Genomic DNA, 19,515 nt, shown 5'->3' with positions numbered 1-19,515 from the left:
CATTATTCCCCAGCTCAGTCGCAACTCATCTCGATTTCGACGGTACGTTAAACCTGAATCTTTATTCCTTCCTATGTAATCTTGCTTGAAACTTCTGTGTCTTACTCAGTTCCAAAACTAAGCATTTGTCTCTTTTTTCCGTTTACTACCCCTCGTAAGTTTTGAGTCAGTTACGTTCAGCTTAGTCCGTGACAGGTCGCCCATTCCATGTAACATTTTTTGTAAGAGCTCACATACAATCTGTGAACTTTCATGTTGGTGTAATTCCTTATACGTTTATCTGTCTTATTCTTGTTCGACTGTTAAAAGTTTCTCTTATACCTTTAAATAAGTTGTGAAATTGGGACTTGACTTTATATGAGATGTTTTGTGTGCTGTGCAGGGCTGCTGAGCATGAGTGACCCGATCGCCATGGGCAACAACGTCTTTAAGGACCAGGCAGCTGGTCTGCAGTGGGTGCAGGACAACATCCGCGCATTTGGTGGCGACCCGGAGAAGGTGACGCTCTTCGGACAGAGTTCCGGCGGCATCAGCGTCGAGATGCACATGTACTCGCCGCTCTCCAGAGGTATGCATCTGTCAGCGTTTCAGAAGCTGCGCGAATTTTGTGTTGGTGCATCTGTAGGACAGTCAACGCGGCCTAGGCGTTTACAGATTCGACTCACGTTATTTGCTTCACAGATGTTCCAAGGAGAGTGTCGGCCGTATATCATGATCTATTTGACACCTGTTGAATACAAGAGAGAATCGCTTTAAACCTCACATTTAACTTGTTTGTATTTAAGAGGAACTGCGAAGTTACGCTTCCCGATGAAAGTATAGTTCGGTGAATATTTATAATAATATACAGGGTGTTACAAAAAAAGGTACGACCAAACTTTCAGGAAACATTCCTCACACACAAATAAAGAAAAGATGTTATGTGGACATGTGTCCGGAAACGCTTAATTTCCATGTTAGAGCTCATTTTAGTTTCGTCACCTACGCTTCCACCTACGCTCAATGGAGCATGTTATCATGATTTCATGCGGGATACTCTACCTGTGCTGCTAGAACATGTGCATTTACAAGTACGACACAACATGTGGTTCATGCACGATGGAGCACCTGCACATTTCAGTCGAAGTGTTCGTACGCTTCTCAACAACAGATTCGGTGACCGATGGATTGGTAGAGGCGGACCAATTCCATGGCCTCCACGCTCTCCTGACCTCAACCCTCTTGACTTTCATTTATGGGGGCATTTGAAAGCTCTTGTCTACGCAACCCCAGTACCAAATGTAAAGACTCTTCGTGCTCGTATTGTGGACGGCTGTGATACAATGCGCCATTCTCCAGGGCTGCATCAGCGCATCAGGGATTCCATGCGACGGAGGTTGGATGCATGTATCCTCGCTAACGGAGGACATTTTGAACATTTCCTGTAACAAAGTGTTTGAAGTCACGCTGGTACGTTCTGTTGCTGTGTGTTTTCATTCCATGATTAATGTTATTTGAAGAGAAGCAATAAAATGAGCTCTAACATGGAATGTAAGCGTTTCCGGACACATGTCCACATAACATATTTTCTTTCTTTGTGTGTGAAGAATGTTTCCTGAAAGTTTGGCCGTACCTTTTTGTAACATCCTGTATAGTAACAAATCATTGAAGTTTTATTAGTATATTATGTAACGTCATTTGTTTTTACTGTAGTCGGAATAACGAACATCTGTCGGTGGAAGGAATGTCGGAAGAAATGTTTTTAATTTCCCGGTCATAACGCATTCCATTAAATATCTTTTTCTAACTATGTATCCTTTTCTTTTACTGCTGGAGCAAAACTTGCAATACGCTGAGCTGCCTATATCCATTTCATTTAATACTGGTATTTCCACCAGAGCTTTTGCGTCAGATCCATGAAACGACGGTCAGCAACATTATCGTGTCTCAGCTAGGTTTCCGGAAAATGTTCACACTTGGGATAGGTTTGAAAGAAACGAACAAACGTTGGGAAGGGTACATCGTGACCTTATTCGGGGCATCATTTTCGTACGCTTGTACAGATAAATGGTGATTTGGTAATCAGTTTATCACAGTAGTGACCACTGCAAACATATCGTTGACTGGAAATCGCAACTGTAATGCAACCCAACTCATTCTGCAACAAAATGGAACCATAAGAGTAATCGCGTAAGGCGTTTCTGGCAGTCGAGACAGCAGAGCCCATCCTTTCCCCACTGTGACATAGTGGCCACTTAAAACAGTTACCCAGGAGAACAAAAAATCAGTCCAAATTTCAAATTGTCACTTTTTATTCATTCGATGACTAGTTTCGGGGAGAGACCCATTTTCTAATCACCATAACAAAGTCGAAAATGCCACTTCCCAAGATGCCAAAAATGTGCAATGAACATTTACAGTGCCTACAGATATTTGTATGTACTGTAAATGTCCATTGGACATTTTTGACATCTTGGGAAGTGCCATTTTCGACTTTTTTATGATGATTAGAAAATGGGTCTCTCGCCGGAACTAGTCATCGAATGAATAAAAAGTGAAAATTTGAAATTTGGACTGATTTTTAATTCTACTGATCAACAGAAAATGCTGACCCAAGCTACTCCAGCGTGCTGGAAGTTAGTAATTATCCAGAAAGCTGTGATGTTCCTCTTCACTCCGCCGATCGCTGATGAACTGTTTCATCATTAGTGTTATTTGGTGATAGGTTGAATGAAGTTCACTAAGCACAATGAATTGAGATGCCACTATTAGTTTATTGTATTCCCTACAAAAAGATATTACTGGATTATAGTAACAAAATCGTGCCAGGAATTTCGAGTACAAGTCCTACGTTCATAAGTTCTTCAAATGCGGCTGACATTATCTAAATGGGAATTTCTGTTCCATATTCCTCGGAGACGTGACCATACAATTCAGTATCGACGAAGTGGTCGCGCTCGGCCACCTTCACGACAGCAGCGCTGAAGCACGCTGAAGAACAAAGAACCGAAAACTTATTGTTGAGTCCATTGACTTTTTTTTTTTTTTTTTTTTTTTTTTGAGTTAGTCCTCTGGCTGGTTTGATGCGGTCCGCCACGAATTCCTCTCTTGTGCCATCCTCCTCATTTCAGAGTAGCAGCTGCAACCTACGTCCTCAACTATTTGTTGTATGTATTACAATCTCTGTCTTTCTCTACAGTATCTGCCCTCTACAGTTACCTCTTGTACCACGGAAGTACTGACGTCTTAACAGATGTCATATGATCCTGTCCCTTCTCCTTGTCAGTGTTTTCCACATAATCCTGTCCTCTCTGATTTTGCACAGAACATCCTCATTCCTTATAATTTTCAACATTCGTCTGTGGCAACACACCCCAAATGCTTGGATGCTTAACGAAGCGATGTCGCTGCTGTCAAAGGGTGTATTTCATCTCGTATCGATTGAGATTCAGCAATTGTGATACACCAAGTGTAGGATTTGTTTCTTTTAGTCCAGTGATCACAACGCTTGTTCTCAGACTGTCTATTTTATTTCCTCAACTCTGGCTTTACTACATTAGAATACAATTTAAACAGGTAGAAGATGGGCACCACTGACCGAAATGAAAGCCTGAAGACAGCTTTTCTGATGACAGACAATAATAAAGGAAACAAATTCTCAACAACGAAATAACAAATTTAATCTGTTTAGCGGTTAGAGGCGTCTTGCATAGTTTGTAATGGATAACGAACAGATGAGCAGTTGCTCTCCCTTGATTGCCTTAAGTTTCTTACAGTTCATACTGGATTTGTTTTGCTTTTGTACTCTTGGCTGTTCATGAATTCAGTGCTGAGAGTTTTTATTAATACTATAAAAATTTATCAGCTGATTTTTACTGCGTTTAACGTCTAAACTTCCTTGAAAGACTGTTAAACTTTTTATTTCCACTGTTGCAATTTCGGCCTTAGGCTATTATCAAGTGCAGATGTTTTGGCTTTAAGCCAGGTATACTTTATAGAAACTGAAAAATTTATATGTCGTTGTCATTTGCTGTACATTGCTGCTAAGTGTATATGTGTTATTATGTATTAAATAGCAAATGACAACGACATATAAATATGTCAGCTTGTGTAAAGTAGACATGGCTTAATGCCAAAACATCTGCACTTGATAATGGCCTAAGGCCCAAATTGCAGTAGTGGAAATAAAATGTTTAACAGTCACTGGCGTAAACATGATGTCTTCCAAGAAATTTCAAAACAATGTCCAATTGTTCAAATGTGTGTGAAACCCTATTGGACTTAACTGATACGGTCATTAGTCCCTAAGCTTACACACTGTTGTTGTTGTTGGTGTGGTCTGCAGTCCTGAGACTGGTTTGATGCTGCTCTCCATGCTACTCTGTCCAGTGCAAGCTTCTTCATCTCCCAGTACCTACTGCAACCCACATCCTTCTGAATCTGCTTAGTGTATTCATCTCTTGGTCTCCCTCTCCGATTTTTACCCTCCACGCTGCCCTCCAATACTAAATTGGTGATCCTTTGATGCCTCAGAACATGTCCTACCACCCAATCCCTTCTTCTGGTCAAGTTGTGCCACAAAAATCTCTTCTCCCGAATTCTATTCAATACTTCCTCATTAGTTATGTGATCTACATATCTAATCTACAGCATTCTTCTGTAGCACCACATTTCGAAAGCTTCTATTCTCTTCTTGTCCAAACTATTTATCGTCCATGTTTCACTTCCATACATGGCTACACTCCATACAAATACTTTCAGAAATGACATCCTGACACTTAAATCGATACTCGATGTTAACAAATTTCTCTTCTTCAGAAACGCTTTCCTTGCCATTGCCAGTCTACTTTTTATATCCTCCCTACTTCGAGCAACATCAGTTATTTTGCTCCCCAAATAGCAAAACTCCTTTCCTACTCTAAGTGTCTCATTTCCTAATCTAATTCCCTCAGCGTCACCCGACTTAATTCGACTACATTCCATTATCCTCGTTTTGCTTTTGTTGATGTTCATCTTATATCCTCCTTTCAAGACGCTATCCATTCCATTCAACTACTCTTCCAAGTCCTTTGCTGTCTCTGACAGAATTACAATGTCATCGGCAAACCTCGAAGTTTTTATTTCTTCTCCATGGATTTTAATACCTACTCCGAATTTTTCTTTTGTTTCCTTTACTGCTTGCTAAATATACAGATTGAATAACATCGGGGAGAGGCTACTACCCTGTCTTACTGCCTTCCCAACAACTGCTTCCCTTTCATGTCCCTCGACTCTTATAACTGCCATCTGGTTTCTGTACAAATTATAAATAGCCTTCCGCTCACTATATTTTACCCCTGCCACCTTTAGAATTTGAAAGAGAGTATTCCAGTCAACATTGTCAAAAGCTTTCTCTAAGTATACAAATGCTAGAAACGTAGGTTTGCCTTTCCTTAATCTTTATTCTAAGATAAGTCGTAAGGTCAGTATTGCCTCACGTGTTCCAGTATTTCTACGGAATCCAAACTGATCTTCCCCGAAGTCGGCTTCTACTAGTTTTTCCATTCGACTGTAAAGAATTCGTGTTAGTATTTTGCAGCTGTGGCTTATTAAACTGATTGTTCGGTAATTTTCACATTTGTCTACACCTGGTTTCTTTGGGATTGGAATTATTATATTCCTATTGAAGTCTGAGGGTATTTCTCCTGTTTCATACATCTTGCTCACCAGATGGTAGAGTTTTGTCAGGACTGGCTCTCCCAAGGCCGTCAGTAGTTCCAATGGAATGTTGTCTACTCCGGGGGCCTTGTTTCGACTCAGGTCTTTCAGTGCTCTGTCAAACTCTTCACGCAGTATCGTATCTCCAATTTCATCTTCATCTACATCCTCTTCCATTTCCATAATATTGTCTTCAAGTACATCGCCCTTGTATAGACCCTCTATATACTCCTTCCACCTTTCCGCTTTCCCTTCTTTGCTTAGAACTGTGTTTCCATCTGAGCTCTTGATGGTCATACAAGTGGTTCTATTATCTCCAAAGGTCTCTTTAATTTTCCTGTAGGCAGTATCTATCTTACCCTTAGTGAGATAAGCCTCAACATCCTTACATTTGTCCTCTAGCCATCCCTGCTTAGCCATTTTGCATTTCCTGTCAATCTAATTTTTGAGACGTTTGTATTCCTTTTTGCCTGCTTCATTTACTGCATTTTCATATTATCTCCTTTCATCAATTAAATTCAATATTTATTCTGTTACCCAAGGATTTCTTCTAGCCCTCGTCATTTTACCTACTTGATCCTCTGCTGCCTTCACTACTTCATCCCTCAAAGCTACCCATTCTTCCTCTACTGTATTTCTTTCCCCCATTCCTGTCAATTGTTCCCTTATGCTCTCCCTGAAACTCTGTACAACCTCTGGTTCTTTCAGTTTATCCAGGTCCCATCTCATTAACTTCCCACCTTTTTGCAGTTTCTTCAGTTTTATTCTACAGGTCATAACCAATAGATTGTGGTCAGAGTCCACATCTGCCCCTGGAAATGTCTTACAATTTAAAACATGGCTCCTAAATCTCTGTCTCACCATTATATAATCTATCTGATACCTTTTAGTATCTCCAGGGTTCTTCCATGTATACAACCTTCTTTCATGATTCTTAAACCAAGTGTTAGCTATGATTAAGTTGTGCTCTGTGCAAAATTCTACCAGGCGGCTTCCTATTTCATTCCTTAGCCCCAATCCATATTCACCTATTACGTTTCCTTCTCTCCCTTTTCCTACTACCGAATTCCAGTCACCCATGATTATTAAATTTTCGTCACCCTTCACTATCTGAATAATTTCTTTCATTTCATCATACATTTCTTCAATTTCTTCGTCATCTGCAGAGCTAGTTGGCATATAAACTTGTACTACTGTAGTAGGTGTGGGCTTCGTATCTATCTTGGCCAAAATAATGCGTTCACTATGCTGTTTGTAGTAGCTTACCCGCATTCCTATTTTCCTATTCATTATTAAACCTACTCCTGCATTACCCCTATTTCATTTTGTGTTTATAACCCTGTAGTCACCTGACCATAAGTCTTGTTCCTCCTGCCACCGAACTACACTAATTCCCACTATATCTAACTTTAACCTATCCATTTCCCTTTTTAAATTTTCTAACCTACCTGCCCGATTAAGTGATCTGACATTCGACGCTCCGATCCGTAGAACGCCAGTTTTCTTTCTCCTGATAACGACATCCTCTAGAGTAGTCCCCGCCCGGAGATCCGAATGGGGGAATATTTTACCTCCGGAATATTTTACCCAAGAGGACGCCATCATCATTTAATCATACAGTAAAGCTGCATGCCCTCGGGAAAAATTACGGCCGTAGTCTCCCCTTGCTTTCAGCCGTTCGCAGTACCAGCACAGCAAGGCCGTTTTGGTTAATGTTACAAGGCCAGATCAGTCAATGATCCAGACTGTTGCCCCTGCAACTACTGGGAAAGGCTGCTGCCCCTCTTCAGGAACCACACGTTTGCCTCGCCTCTCAACAGATACCCCTCCGTTGTGGTTGCACCTACGGTACGGCTATCTGTATCGCAGAGGCATACAAGCCTCCCCACCAACGGCAAGGTCCATGGTTCATGGGGGGAGGGCTTACACACTACTTAACCTAAATTATCCTAAGGACAAACACACACACCCATGCCCGAGGGAGGACTCGAACCTCCGCTGGGACCAGCCGCACAGAAATTTCACATGACTGTGAATCTCAGTTATGAATAGTTAATTGACATCTAAACGTTTGTCAATGTAATGAACTGCTGCTGCTTGCTGCTTCCATTTCTCAAAATACCTGAAAATGATCAAAGACCGATACTGTACAATACTACACAAATAAATATTAAAAAAGTACTGCTACATGTAGTAGAAATTCATTCAAACATTTCGTCGCTGCTGCAGACCCAAGCAGACTGAAGATCGTTGAGCATCATTGTATCATTAATGAAATTCATTGTGAGAGGTTCTGAAACAGCATTACATTCATTTGCTTCTGATCCGGGACGGCGTCCAGCAAGGCTCAGGTAACAGATTTACTTTGCTGTCTGCACTGTCGCAACTTGGCACCTGCCTTTAGCAAATACCGATCTCCTGTCGTGTTTGCTACAGGGCTGTTCCGGGCCGGTATCTCGATGAGTGGATCGGCCCTCGGCGGAGATCACATCGCGTACACGAACCGCGAGATCGCCTTCTGCATCGGCGCGGAGCTGGGCCTGCAGACAGAAGATCCTCAGGAGCTGCTCAGCTTCCTCCAGTCGGTGGAGGCTAACTCGCTCTACAACACGGTGCGCCTCTGACAGCTATTCCCACCGCTATGTGTAGCTCGGGAAAATTAAACTAACTGCGCAACATGCAGAGTGTTCCATTAGACACCATTTATTTTTAATTTACTGTAACAATATGTAAATACTTCCTTTCAGCCGGCCACTTTAGTAGAGCGGTTCTAGGCGCTTCAGTCCGGAACCGCCCTGCTGCTACGGTCGCAGGTTCAAATCCTGCCTCGGGCATGGATGTGTGTGCTGTCCTTAGGTTAGTTAGGCTTAAGTAGAATGAGATATTCACTCTGCAGCGGAGTGTGCGCTGATATGAAACTTCCTGGCAGATTAAAACTGTGTGCCCGACTGAGACTCGAACTCGGGACCTTTGCCTCAGATGGTAGACCACTTGCCCGCGAAAGGCAAAGGTCCTGAGTTCGAGTCTCGATCGGGCACATAGTTTTAATCTGCCAGGAAGTTTCATATGAGCGCACAACCCGCTGCAGAGTGAAAATCTCATTCTGGAAACAATCCCCAGGCTGTGGCTGAGCCATGTCTCCGCAGTATCCTTTCTTTCAGGAGTGCTAGTTCTGCAAGGTTCGCAGGTGAACTTCTGTAAAGTTTGGAAGGTAGGAGACGAGATATTGGCAGAAGTGAAGCTGTGAGTACCGGACGTAAGTCGTGCCTCGGTATCTCAGAAGGCAGAGCACTTGCCCGCGAAAGGCAAAGGTCCCGAGTTCGAGTCTCGGTCGGGCACATAGTTTTAATCTGCCAGGAAGTTTCATATCAGCGCACTCTCCGCTGCAGAGTGAAAGTCCCATTCTGGAAACAATCCCCAGGCTTTGGCTAAGCCATGTCTCCGCAGTATCCTTTCTTTCAGGAGTGCCAGTTCTGCAGGGTTCGCAGGAGAACTTGTGTAAAATTTGGAAAGTCGCAGCAGAAGGGTCATACTACTTTGTCGGTCAGCAGAAACGCGTTTCCATTTCATCAAGTTACATTCTCTCTTTAAAGGCGGAGAAGCCGGGCCGAGAAGGCAAAAATTAGCGAGGGTAAAGGACGGGTTGAAGGGGAGGAATGAGACCAAAAAATAAAAAAAATAAAAGAAAGATGGTAGAGCACTTGACCGAGAAATGCAAAAGTCCCTAGGCTTAAGTAGTTGTAAGTCTAGGGGGCCCATGACCTCAGATGTTAAGTCCCATAGTGCTTGGAGCCATTTGAATTTGAACTTTTTTTCATATTCATCCGCAAAGCAACAAAAGGCCAATGAAATTTATTCCTGAACTTCAGCTTAGCTACAGTAGTTATAGATATACTACCTCAAGTGACGTGGAAAATTTGGGCGGGACCACTTACCGTGAGCGGTCGCCTCGCCACGGAGGCTATCCAAGCATGCTCCCCGCACCGACCCAAACTTCTAAGTGTATCACACACCTATACATTTCTTCTCACAGATTGTTAAGCCATTTATCCATACTCGCACCTCTCGTGCTTCCCGTGCAGCATTTAGAATCAAGACAAGCCGTAGTTGTCATTTTCGTCATAGGCCCGCCGTCACCCAACACTGCATTTGTCTTTGATGATGAACTACAGTTCCAAATTTTGAAATTTTGTTCCTGAAATTCAACTTAACATTCATAGTTGTATGTCTGCTATCTAAAGCCTAAGTGGAAAGACGGCCGCTCACATGCGGAAAACCTGGGTTCTAGCACCGGTCCGGCAAAAATTTTTATATGTCGATTTAGATAGTACATTTATACCTATTACAGTTAACCTGAATTTCAAGAATAAATTTTGAATATTTGCAACTGTTGTTCGTCATCAAATATAAGCAGAGGATGACGCCTAATGCCTCACGCAGTTCTGATGATGCATCTTCTCCTGAGGCGGAACGTATGATTATATATTGAGGCTGCTGCTTCACTTGGGGTACATAAATGACATTCAGCCTCATGCTGACATGCGATGCTTTTTGCTGCTGAGGCAAGCATCATAATAAAGCCCTATAGTAAATTCTGGAAACATCTAATATCGAGCTCCTTTATCGGATTAAAAAAATAGTACTTCATATTGCAAAACACAGCTAGACTCACTACATGGGTTACATTTTGAGGAGCGAGGAACAAAAATTAATCTTTATTACAGGGAAAATAAATGATGGATGGTCCGTTAGCAATCAGAGAAAGTAGTGGTTGAAAGATATTTGAAGATGGCATACATTTACATCAGAAGAAGATCAGAGCAAACTATGTGTGTCTCCAACCTCTGTTGGGAGATGGCTTTCTAAGAAGGACATAGAGGTACAACAAAAGAACCGGTTCTCTGTAAATAACGACAAAGAGTGAAAGACACAGTATTTATCATTATCAGTAATGCTAAAGTAAGGAGAAAATGAAATATGTAAAAGTAAATGTTCAAATTTCCTAGGGGTCGATGCGGACCATAACTTTAACTGGAAATCACATATCACAGATCGCCTGAAATCATTAGCATTCTCTGTACGTATAAATGCAGACTCTGGTGATGAGAGGATAAACATAAACATGCTCAGAGACTAACGCAGGCAACTCCTTAAAAAGGGCCACTGCACATTGCGAACAGCCTAACAATACAATTACCCTGTTATCAATTTGGTCGAGAATAACCAGTGGAAATTGTGGCCACTCCCTATGAGAATGAAATATTATGGCAGATAATGAATGATTGGGAAATAAACTGAAATCGTTTGTGCTTGAAAATATCTTTTACTCTATAGAAGAATTTGTGGACCGATAATACCTGTATGTGCTCGAATAACAAACAGTTTTTTGATTATGATTCTTTTCACAAAACTCCAGTTAATTAACTGAGCAGCATGTAACCATTATTTCAAATAAAACTTCAACAAATGTGAAGCTATAGTTTTCTTACACATCTATGAATCAACGAGATATCGTAGTAGGTCTTTGTATTTCTGTCCAGCTGTTAAAATAATGGCTAATTCTGGGATAATTTTGGTGTTGATCCTTTACGTTGACTTCCTGATAAAACCCTTGTACTAGATTTTTTTAACTGAATTGAAAACTTTGCACTCGTTACAAGACCGTATTCGTTACATGACAGTTATGTATTGTTTCTTACAAGTAGACCAGTCGACAGTGAGATTTTTGTAGTTTTTTTTATATTTATGGTGTCAGTATGTAAAGTTCAGAACTCGAATATCAATGCAACCCTCAAAAATTCCGGACAAGATCGACACTGGAGATTAGTAAAATTGAGGTGACTTTCCCGATGTATTGCGCAGCTCCTTCGACGGCGCTCGAGAATGTTATGTAGGTTCTGAGCACTATGCGACTTAACTTCTGAGGTCATCAGTCGCCTAGAACTTAGAACTAATTAAACCTAAGTAACCTAAGGACATCACACACATCCAGGCCCGAGGCAGGATTCGAACCTGCGACCGCAGCGGTCACGCGGTTCCAGACTGAAGCGTCTAAACCGCACGGCCACACCGGCCGGCGAGAGAGAGAATGTTATGTGGGTAATACATGGATTGCTGGTACGGATCTCCATATGCGCTTTTTTAGTTCGGTTCGAATATCTACACCATCTAAATATAAAATTAAGAAAATATTTGCTAATTATCACATATCTGATGTTCAACTTTATGACAAATGTAAGAGTTATTTATTCTAATCACATACTGCACGCACCGCAATCGTACGCTATTTCGTTGCAAGACGTGTATACAGCCACTTCGGTTGCACAACATTTTGTCAACTGGCCGTGGTTTCAATTGCACTACCGCAATCTTCATCAGAAATCTACACCATGGTCAATATGAAATTTTGTGCAAGTTAAGTGGCTCTACACAAGTCTTGTTAATAAATTCTTAGGTGTTAATATTTTATTAAAGATAGTTTTAATATTTTTTTTAATTTAACGGATCTTAACAGTCTTAAGAATGCATATCACGTCACATGCAGTAATGATAGTGGCGGAAAAACCGGAAGTAGGGCGGGAGGGGGGGGGGTGTTACGCTCTGTGCAATCAGCAAAATGGATAACATGATAACAATTTGCTCTCTTTATCTCTTTTGAAAAGACAATAAAGGAAGGAAAACTATAAAAATACATCCGGAAGTATTCTGTTGACTAACATGTAGCCCTCATCAGATGGTGTACAGTGCGCTGGCTGTGTGGTCTCGTCCAAACAGGTGGCTGCTTTAACAGGAGCATCGCCGCATCTGCACAGCAGTTTTAACTAAAAATCTGGCAGTTACTTGTAGCTGTCGATAAAGTATAAAAAAAATATGGAACTGTATTTTGACTTGATTTTGTAGCTAGAACATTGGGTAGACGACTATCTATAAGATGTTCCCTCTGGCGAGCCATTTTATGTTTGTCTTATTGTGTGTTTCAGAGTTGTGGGGTGGGCTTCATGATCGCCATAGAGCCTGAAGCGGAGGGGGCATTCATGACGGCCGACCACAGCAGGCTCGGAGCGTGGGCTGCCGCCGGCAACTACACCCACATGCCGCTCCTTACCGGGGTTACCACTGGCGAGTACAACTTGCAAATGCAGGACGGTAAGTGGCACCAACTAGTCGCTCGAGTGACTCACTGCTTTATACTTAGAAACGAACGCTTGATAATGGCGATGAATCGATATTCTCTGTTACCGACAGTAGCAGAATAAGAACGTTCAGTACTGTCACTCGTTTGAACAATGGTTCTCACTCAAGTCATACTTTCAGTTTGGGACACACGTGTGATATCCCGCCGTAGAGAGATTCAAAATACAGATGAGAAGACCTTCAGAATTCTGCCGCTCATCACCAGTCAGAGACAGTGTTCACACCGTTTGACTCTATTCGTTGATACCTTGGCTGCTCCATAATACACGTCACTTTGCCTGCAGATTTCGATACACGGGAGAACAGAGTCCGTTCCGAGAACGTTATTTTGTGAATGGCTGCTGGACTGTATTACTTTTGACTCCAGTACTGTTTCTTCCAGAATACAGATATTCATAGTTTCCTGTTTCTTTAACTTATCCGTAAAAGACTGTTTACCCCTGCGCGAATTTTGCATTCGTCAAAAACTACGTGGTAAAGCATTTAACATGACTCCATTTCGTAATTTTAATCACACTAAATACAGGGCTCTTACAAAAGATTGAAGCGATTTCATAAATTCACTGTAGCTCCATTCATTGACATATGGTCACGACACACTACAGATACGTAGAAAAACTCATAAAGTTTTGTTCGGCTGAAGCCGCACTTCAGGTTTCTGCCGCCAGAGCTCTCGAGAGCGCAGTGAGACAAAATGGCGACAGGAGCCGAGAAAGCGTATGTCTTGCTTGAAATGCACTCACATCAGTCAGTCATAACAGTGCAACGACACTTCAGGACGAAGTTCAACAAAGATCCACCAACTGCTAACTCCATTCGGCGATGGTATGCGCAGTTTAAAGGTTCTGGATGCCTCTGTAATTGGAAATCAACGGGTCGGCCTGCAGTGAGCGAAGAAACGCTTGAACGCGTGCGGGCAAGTCGACGAATAAACCAAGCAGGGAGCTAAACGTACCACAGCCGACGGTTTGGAAAATCTTACGGAAAAGGCTAAAGCAGAAGCCTTACCGTTTCGAACTCATTGATGGGGACATGCTGCGCCGAGTGTGGGAGGAACTTGATTATCGGCTTGATGTCTGCTGAATCACTAAAGGGGCACATATCGAACATTTGTGAATGCCTAAAAAAACTTTTTGAGTTTTAGTATGTGTGTGCAAAGCATTGTGAAAATATCTCAAATAATAAAGTTATTGTAGAGCTGTGAAATAGCTTCAATCATTTGTAATAACCCTGTACATGTGAAAATGAAGCCCTGGAAGGAGAAAATCTTACTTGTTGTAATATTCGCGTAGTTACCACAAGGGTATCTAAAAAAGAAGAACCTTCCACATGTAAACCAAATAGGGACTGTCCTTTTTTGCTACATCGCTTAATTTGAGTATGAAATTATACGTACTTTGTATGAACAATTCCACTTTTGTAGCCAATCTTCTTACGTAAGTAAGTCTCGATCAACCAGAAATACGTTATTTAAATTTGTTATGGCCAGATTCTTCTGGGTGACACCACAGCCTTGAGAAAGCTGAAGAAAGGCACCATCCCACCAGCTTGTATTAAAAATTTTACTTTATTAATCACTACTTGAAAAAGAGCTAAGCTCAGAAAAAGTAGTGTTTAATGTGCTCTTTTAAATACAACCTGGTGGAACTCTTTCTTCACACATGTTATTTGAATCATTTGATATGTGTGTATGATACATTAAGGGAGATATCTCCCAGTAGGACTAGTTGTGTAGAATCCAGTGATCCCTTTAATAGTTCTTTTACTGTATGTTACTGTTACTGCTGTTCGAGAAACGTAGCTAACTAATGTGAAGGATGTACCAACTCCTATGCTCAGACTACTGTAGGTCTTAAATGAATATTTTAGGTCATTTAACGTCATATCATTTGAGAATTTGACTCACGAAAGTATGAGAGCCCACTACCCACTGTGGGACGCGATATATATTTCTTCTGCCCATTAACTATTCGTGGAGACGGTAAAAGAAGATAAACAAGCTGGAAGAACATTCCTCCGCGCTACGATCCAAAAATTTATTTTACGCGAGCTACTGATGCCGGCGATATGCCATTTTCAAGTAATACTGATAAATTTACACACTCAACTTGCGTGGGTTAATACAGTGTATTCTATCATTTCATATATTTAAATATGACAGCGGTAAATTGTACAGGGTGTACATAAAGTCCGAAAACACTTTCAATTATTTATTGCACAAGAACCAAATATTGTACATACATCATACATATGTCATTTTTAAGAGAAACCCTGAAACTTTTACTTGTGCGTGGTTTGGAAATTCCCCGATAGTCAGCGCTAGTCACAAACATGGCGAGTTCAGCTGCGGAGCGAGCTTTCTGTGTGTTGGAGTTTGACAAAAACACCGAATCTCACTCCGTGTGACTTTTTTCTGTGGGAACACGTTAAAAATCTGGTGTATGTACCGCCTCTACCACGTGATGTAGCAGAGCTCCGGGAGAGAACACGGGAAGTGACTGCCACAGTCGACGATGCCATGCTGGGACGGGTATGGCAAGAATTTTATTATTGTATAGACGTCCGCCTGGTCACTCATGGTTCGCATACCAATTGTTTGTAAAAAAATTCAGAGTTTCTCCTCAAAATGCAGTATGTATGACACCTGTACAATATTTAGTTCTTGTGCAATAAATAGTTGAAAGTGTTCCTGGACTTTATTTACACCCTGTATACACCAAGCGAAGGTGACTGTACAAGCCGGCCGCGGTAGCCGAGCGGTTCTAGGCGCTTCAGTCCGGAACCGCGCGACTGCTACGGTCGCAGGTTCGAATCCTGCCTCGGGCATGGTTGTGTGTGATCTCCTTAGGTTAGTCAGGTTTAAGTAGTTCTAAGTTCTAGGGGACTGATTACCTCTGATGTTAAGTCCCAAAGTGCTCAGAGCCATTTGAACAATTTTTTGGCCGGCCGAAGTGGCCGTGCGGTTAAAGGCGCTGCAGTCTGGAACCGCAAGACCGCTACGGTCGCAGGTTCGAATCCTGCCTCGGGCATGGATGTTTGTGATGTCCTTAGGTTAGTAAGGTTTAACTAGTTCTAAGTTCTAGGGGACTAATGACCTCAGCAGTTGAGTCCCATAGTGCTCAGAGCCATTTGAACCATTTTTTGAACAATTTTTTGACTATGTAATTTAATTGGAATAGGAATGAGCACCTGAAAATGGCGCATCTGTGAGCTCGCTAGACCATTTGAAATGTAAGGCTGTTCGTAATACAGTTAAAGGGAAAAATATAATTGTTGTTCAGTAAATTTGTAGTTGTGGTACTCGATATGGTGAAAAGGTTATTAGAGAAATAATTGTCGAGCACAGGGACACCTAATTTCGTTGTTGGTTGTCATCATCATCTAATACACATCCAATGCCAATACAATAACTACCCACCGCCACACACCCGTACTGTCCTCAGAGAAATACACCATTAGATGCGCACACACTAACTGAAAGAGAGGGTAAGTGATACTCCTGTGGTGATTACAGATAAAATCACTTTTGTATAGAACCTGGTAGTATGGCCTTACACCAGTATGACGTTACGGGCCCTCTCGCCTATTTCCATATAGGAATACGGTTGGGAAGTGCGACCCAAGGACGTTACATCCTCTCCTGAGACAAAGTTACTCGCAACTCTCGTAAACGGTCCTTGGCATAGTGGATAAAGGCAGTAACACGGAGTTGATGTCGGAGCAGGTCGCACACATGCTCTGTCGAGAACAGATCGGAGGATCCTGCAGGCTACGAGAATAATTCAGTATCACGCAGACGGTTCACAGAGACACGTGCTGTATGTGGACGAGCATTGCCGTCTTGAAAAATGGCAGCACGATGCTGTTAAAAGAGAGGTAACACGCGAGTACCCAGGATGTGAGTGACGTACAATTGTTCCGTCAGAATTCCCTCAGTACCATTCTTTCCGGTCATAGCACTGCCACAAACGCAGCCGTCTCTGTTGCGGTGTTAATGGCAGCCTACGCACGAGACGGCAATTCCATAGTCCGAGGGTTCATCCAACAGGATGTCCCATCATGTTGCCGGGAGTCAATTACTTGTTTTCGGGTAGTAGGCACAGATGTGAGGCGGTTATGATGTCTTGGTTCACAATAACCCTATCCTTACTTGTGATGGTCAGCCTGAACCCTGACTATTAATATGCCTGCCCAAGAATTCCAACATTGGACCGCAAATCTGGATATTGGCTGATTCGACCAACAGACCAAATGGAGATCTACAATTACGCCCATTTGAAACTGTCAGGTTCCAGTAATGTTGCCTCACATGAATATGTGGCTTCTCCGTGTCCATCACAGTGAAAATGCAATGAAATGATCGTATGGGATTGTTGGCCGGCAAGCCCAAATGGGGTTCGGCCGCCGAGTGCTAGACTTGTATCAGGCGACACCACATTGGGCGACTTGCGTGATGATGATGAAGATAACACAAGACCCAGTCCACGAGCGGAGAAAATCGAACCCGGGCCCGCTGCATGGGAGGAGCACGTTACCACTCTGATAACCAGACGGACGGTAATCAGTCAACGTCTGACTGTTCACATCCCTTACATATCGTACTAATCCTGGTAACAAAGCTCAGGACGAACAACACCAATGCACTGTGCTTGTTGCAGAGAATTCCAACTCTCATAGTTTGCTTACCCAAACATGGTGTGAGTGTGTGCGAACATACATTGATATCCGACGGCGTCTTCTGAGTGCTTTCGTTTGTTTGTCAGGCAGTGTATGATAAATTTTGAATTTGTCCTAGTCGTGGCGTCAACTTGCGGCTGCAACATTTTTGGAGGGTTTAACATATAAGGGGAGTTCAAAAACAAGCGAGCTGACTACACAGTTACAGAAACCATTACCTGTATGTTAGAAACATTGATCTTGGTTGTTGAGACACTTGTCAGACATGGGCACAAGGCTGTGAATGGCTGTCTCATAAAATTTCCAGGGCTGCAATATTAACCAGTTTCGCACATACAGTTGGACGTCACCGTCCGAGATGAACCGTTTGACCCTCAAAATCTTTTTAAAAGGACCAAAAATGGCGTAATCACAGGAAGAGAGGTCCGGACTGTAAGGAGGGTCGCCGAGAACCTCCCATTTGAATTTCTGCAGGAGTGCCGCCACTGTGTTGGCCGTATGAAGCTTTGCACTATCGTGGAGCAGAATGACCCCACCGTGAGATGGCCTGGTCGGTTTGATTTGATCGCTTGGCGAAGGGTGGTCAAGGTTTACGAGTAACGCTGGGCATTCACTGTTGTCCCGTGCGGCAGGATGTGAATCAGAAGGGGGCCATCTTGGTCAAAGAAGAAAGTTAGCATAACGATTCACCTCGGACGACGATGACCAGCTGTACGTACGGAACTGGTTAACATCGCACCCCCGGGAATTTTATGAGACAGCCAGTCACCGCCTTGTGTCACAGTGAGACAAGTGTCTCAACAGCCAGGGTCAATACTTCTAACATACAGGTACCGGTTTCTGGAATTGTGCCTTCGGCTCGTTTCTTTTTCAACGCCCCTTGTACAAGGTGAATCACCTAAAACTTGCACTGCTAATATTGCCGAAATGGAAAGTGCTATTGATGTGTGGTTCTCACGGAATGGATTTGTAGTCAGGGGCTCGTACTGTTAGCCAATAAACAGATTATAATAGTATTTAGTAAGAGTATTATGGTGCGAAATTCACTTTCTTAAATGCAACAATGCCTACTAACATTAACAAACTACAAGTAGAGTAAATTAAAATGCCAGTGGCGTTTGTCACAGTATTGTAGTGAGTCGTTCACGATATAACGGATTCTGAAAAGTTCCCATATTCAATACGTGTTCAGTACGTGTGGTAGCACACACTAAAGAACTACAAAGATGCATACAATTGTTATGTGGATTCTAAACAGTAACGAAACAACTGAGCAGCAGAGATTGTGTTCAAAATGACAAACCGGTCGCGGCAATAGACTCTTCCAGTCTCGTATGGAACGATTGCTAGTATTTCAGCGGAGATGTCCGAGCAGGCTGTAATAATACATCGTTGCATGTCATCGAATGTAGTTGGTACGTTCTTGTATGCGTCTTTCAGCTTTTTCCACAGAAGAAAGGCTACAGGTGTCATATCAGTGGAAAGGGCCGGCCAAGGTACATCTACTCTCGTCCAATCCGACGATTTGGAAACAATTCATGAAGACATGCTGTAGTACATGTTGTACCATGAGCTGGACAGTCATAATATCGGTACCATAGTTTCCTCCTAGTCTGCAGAGGAACGTCTGATAGCACCCGTGGAAGATGTTCTGTTAGGAGGCTGTGATACCTATGCGTATTCAGTTTTCTGTCTATGAAAAACGGGGCTGTGAGCTGATGATTCACTATGCCACACCATACATTCTACACTCTATGGACGCTGACGTCCAACCCTACGAAGCCAACGGGGATTGTCAACAGGTCTATAACGCCTGTTTCGGCGGTTTACCCGGCCATGATTGGTAAATGTGTCTTCATCTCTAAACAAGATTCATGACATTTGGAGTATCCTGCCTTAAAGCCCATGTACACAAGTAAATATGAATCTCTTAATCGGTCCCATGCAGCTCTTGACGGAGACTGATGT

At 42.5% G+C, this 19,515-nt stretch overlaps 1 protein-coding gene across 2 annotated transcripts in view; it reads left to right on the top strand.

Moving 5' to 3' along the window:
• Window positions 1–19,515, top strand: part of LOC126092493 (juvenile hormone esterase-like) — a 55,260-nt gene that overhangs the window by 18,262 nt on the left and 17,483 nt on the right. For both annotated transcript variants that reach the window (XM_049908109.1, XM_049908110.1), the window contains exons 5-7: window positions 383–568; window positions 8,113–8,288; window positions 12,657–12,822. In XM_049908109.1, the coding sequence (XP_049764066.1) occupies window positions 383–568; window positions 8,113–8,288; window positions 12,657–12,822 (528 nt within the window). The remainder of the gene's footprint in view (window positions 1–382; window positions 569–8,112; window positions 8,289–12,656; window positions 12,823–19,515) is intronic.

Source organism: Schistocerca cancellata, chromosome 7 (assembly GCF_023864275.1).
Source record: "Schistocerca cancellata isolate TAMUIC-IGC-003103 chromosome 7, iqSchCanc2.1, whole genome shotgun sequence".
Taxonomy (NCBI): domain Eukaryota; kingdom Metazoa; phylum Arthropoda; class Insecta; order Orthoptera; family Acrididae; genus Schistocerca; species Schistocerca cancellata.
Note: the sequence above shows the minus strand (reverse complement) of the source record. Positions and strands in the feature narration are given on the sequence as shown.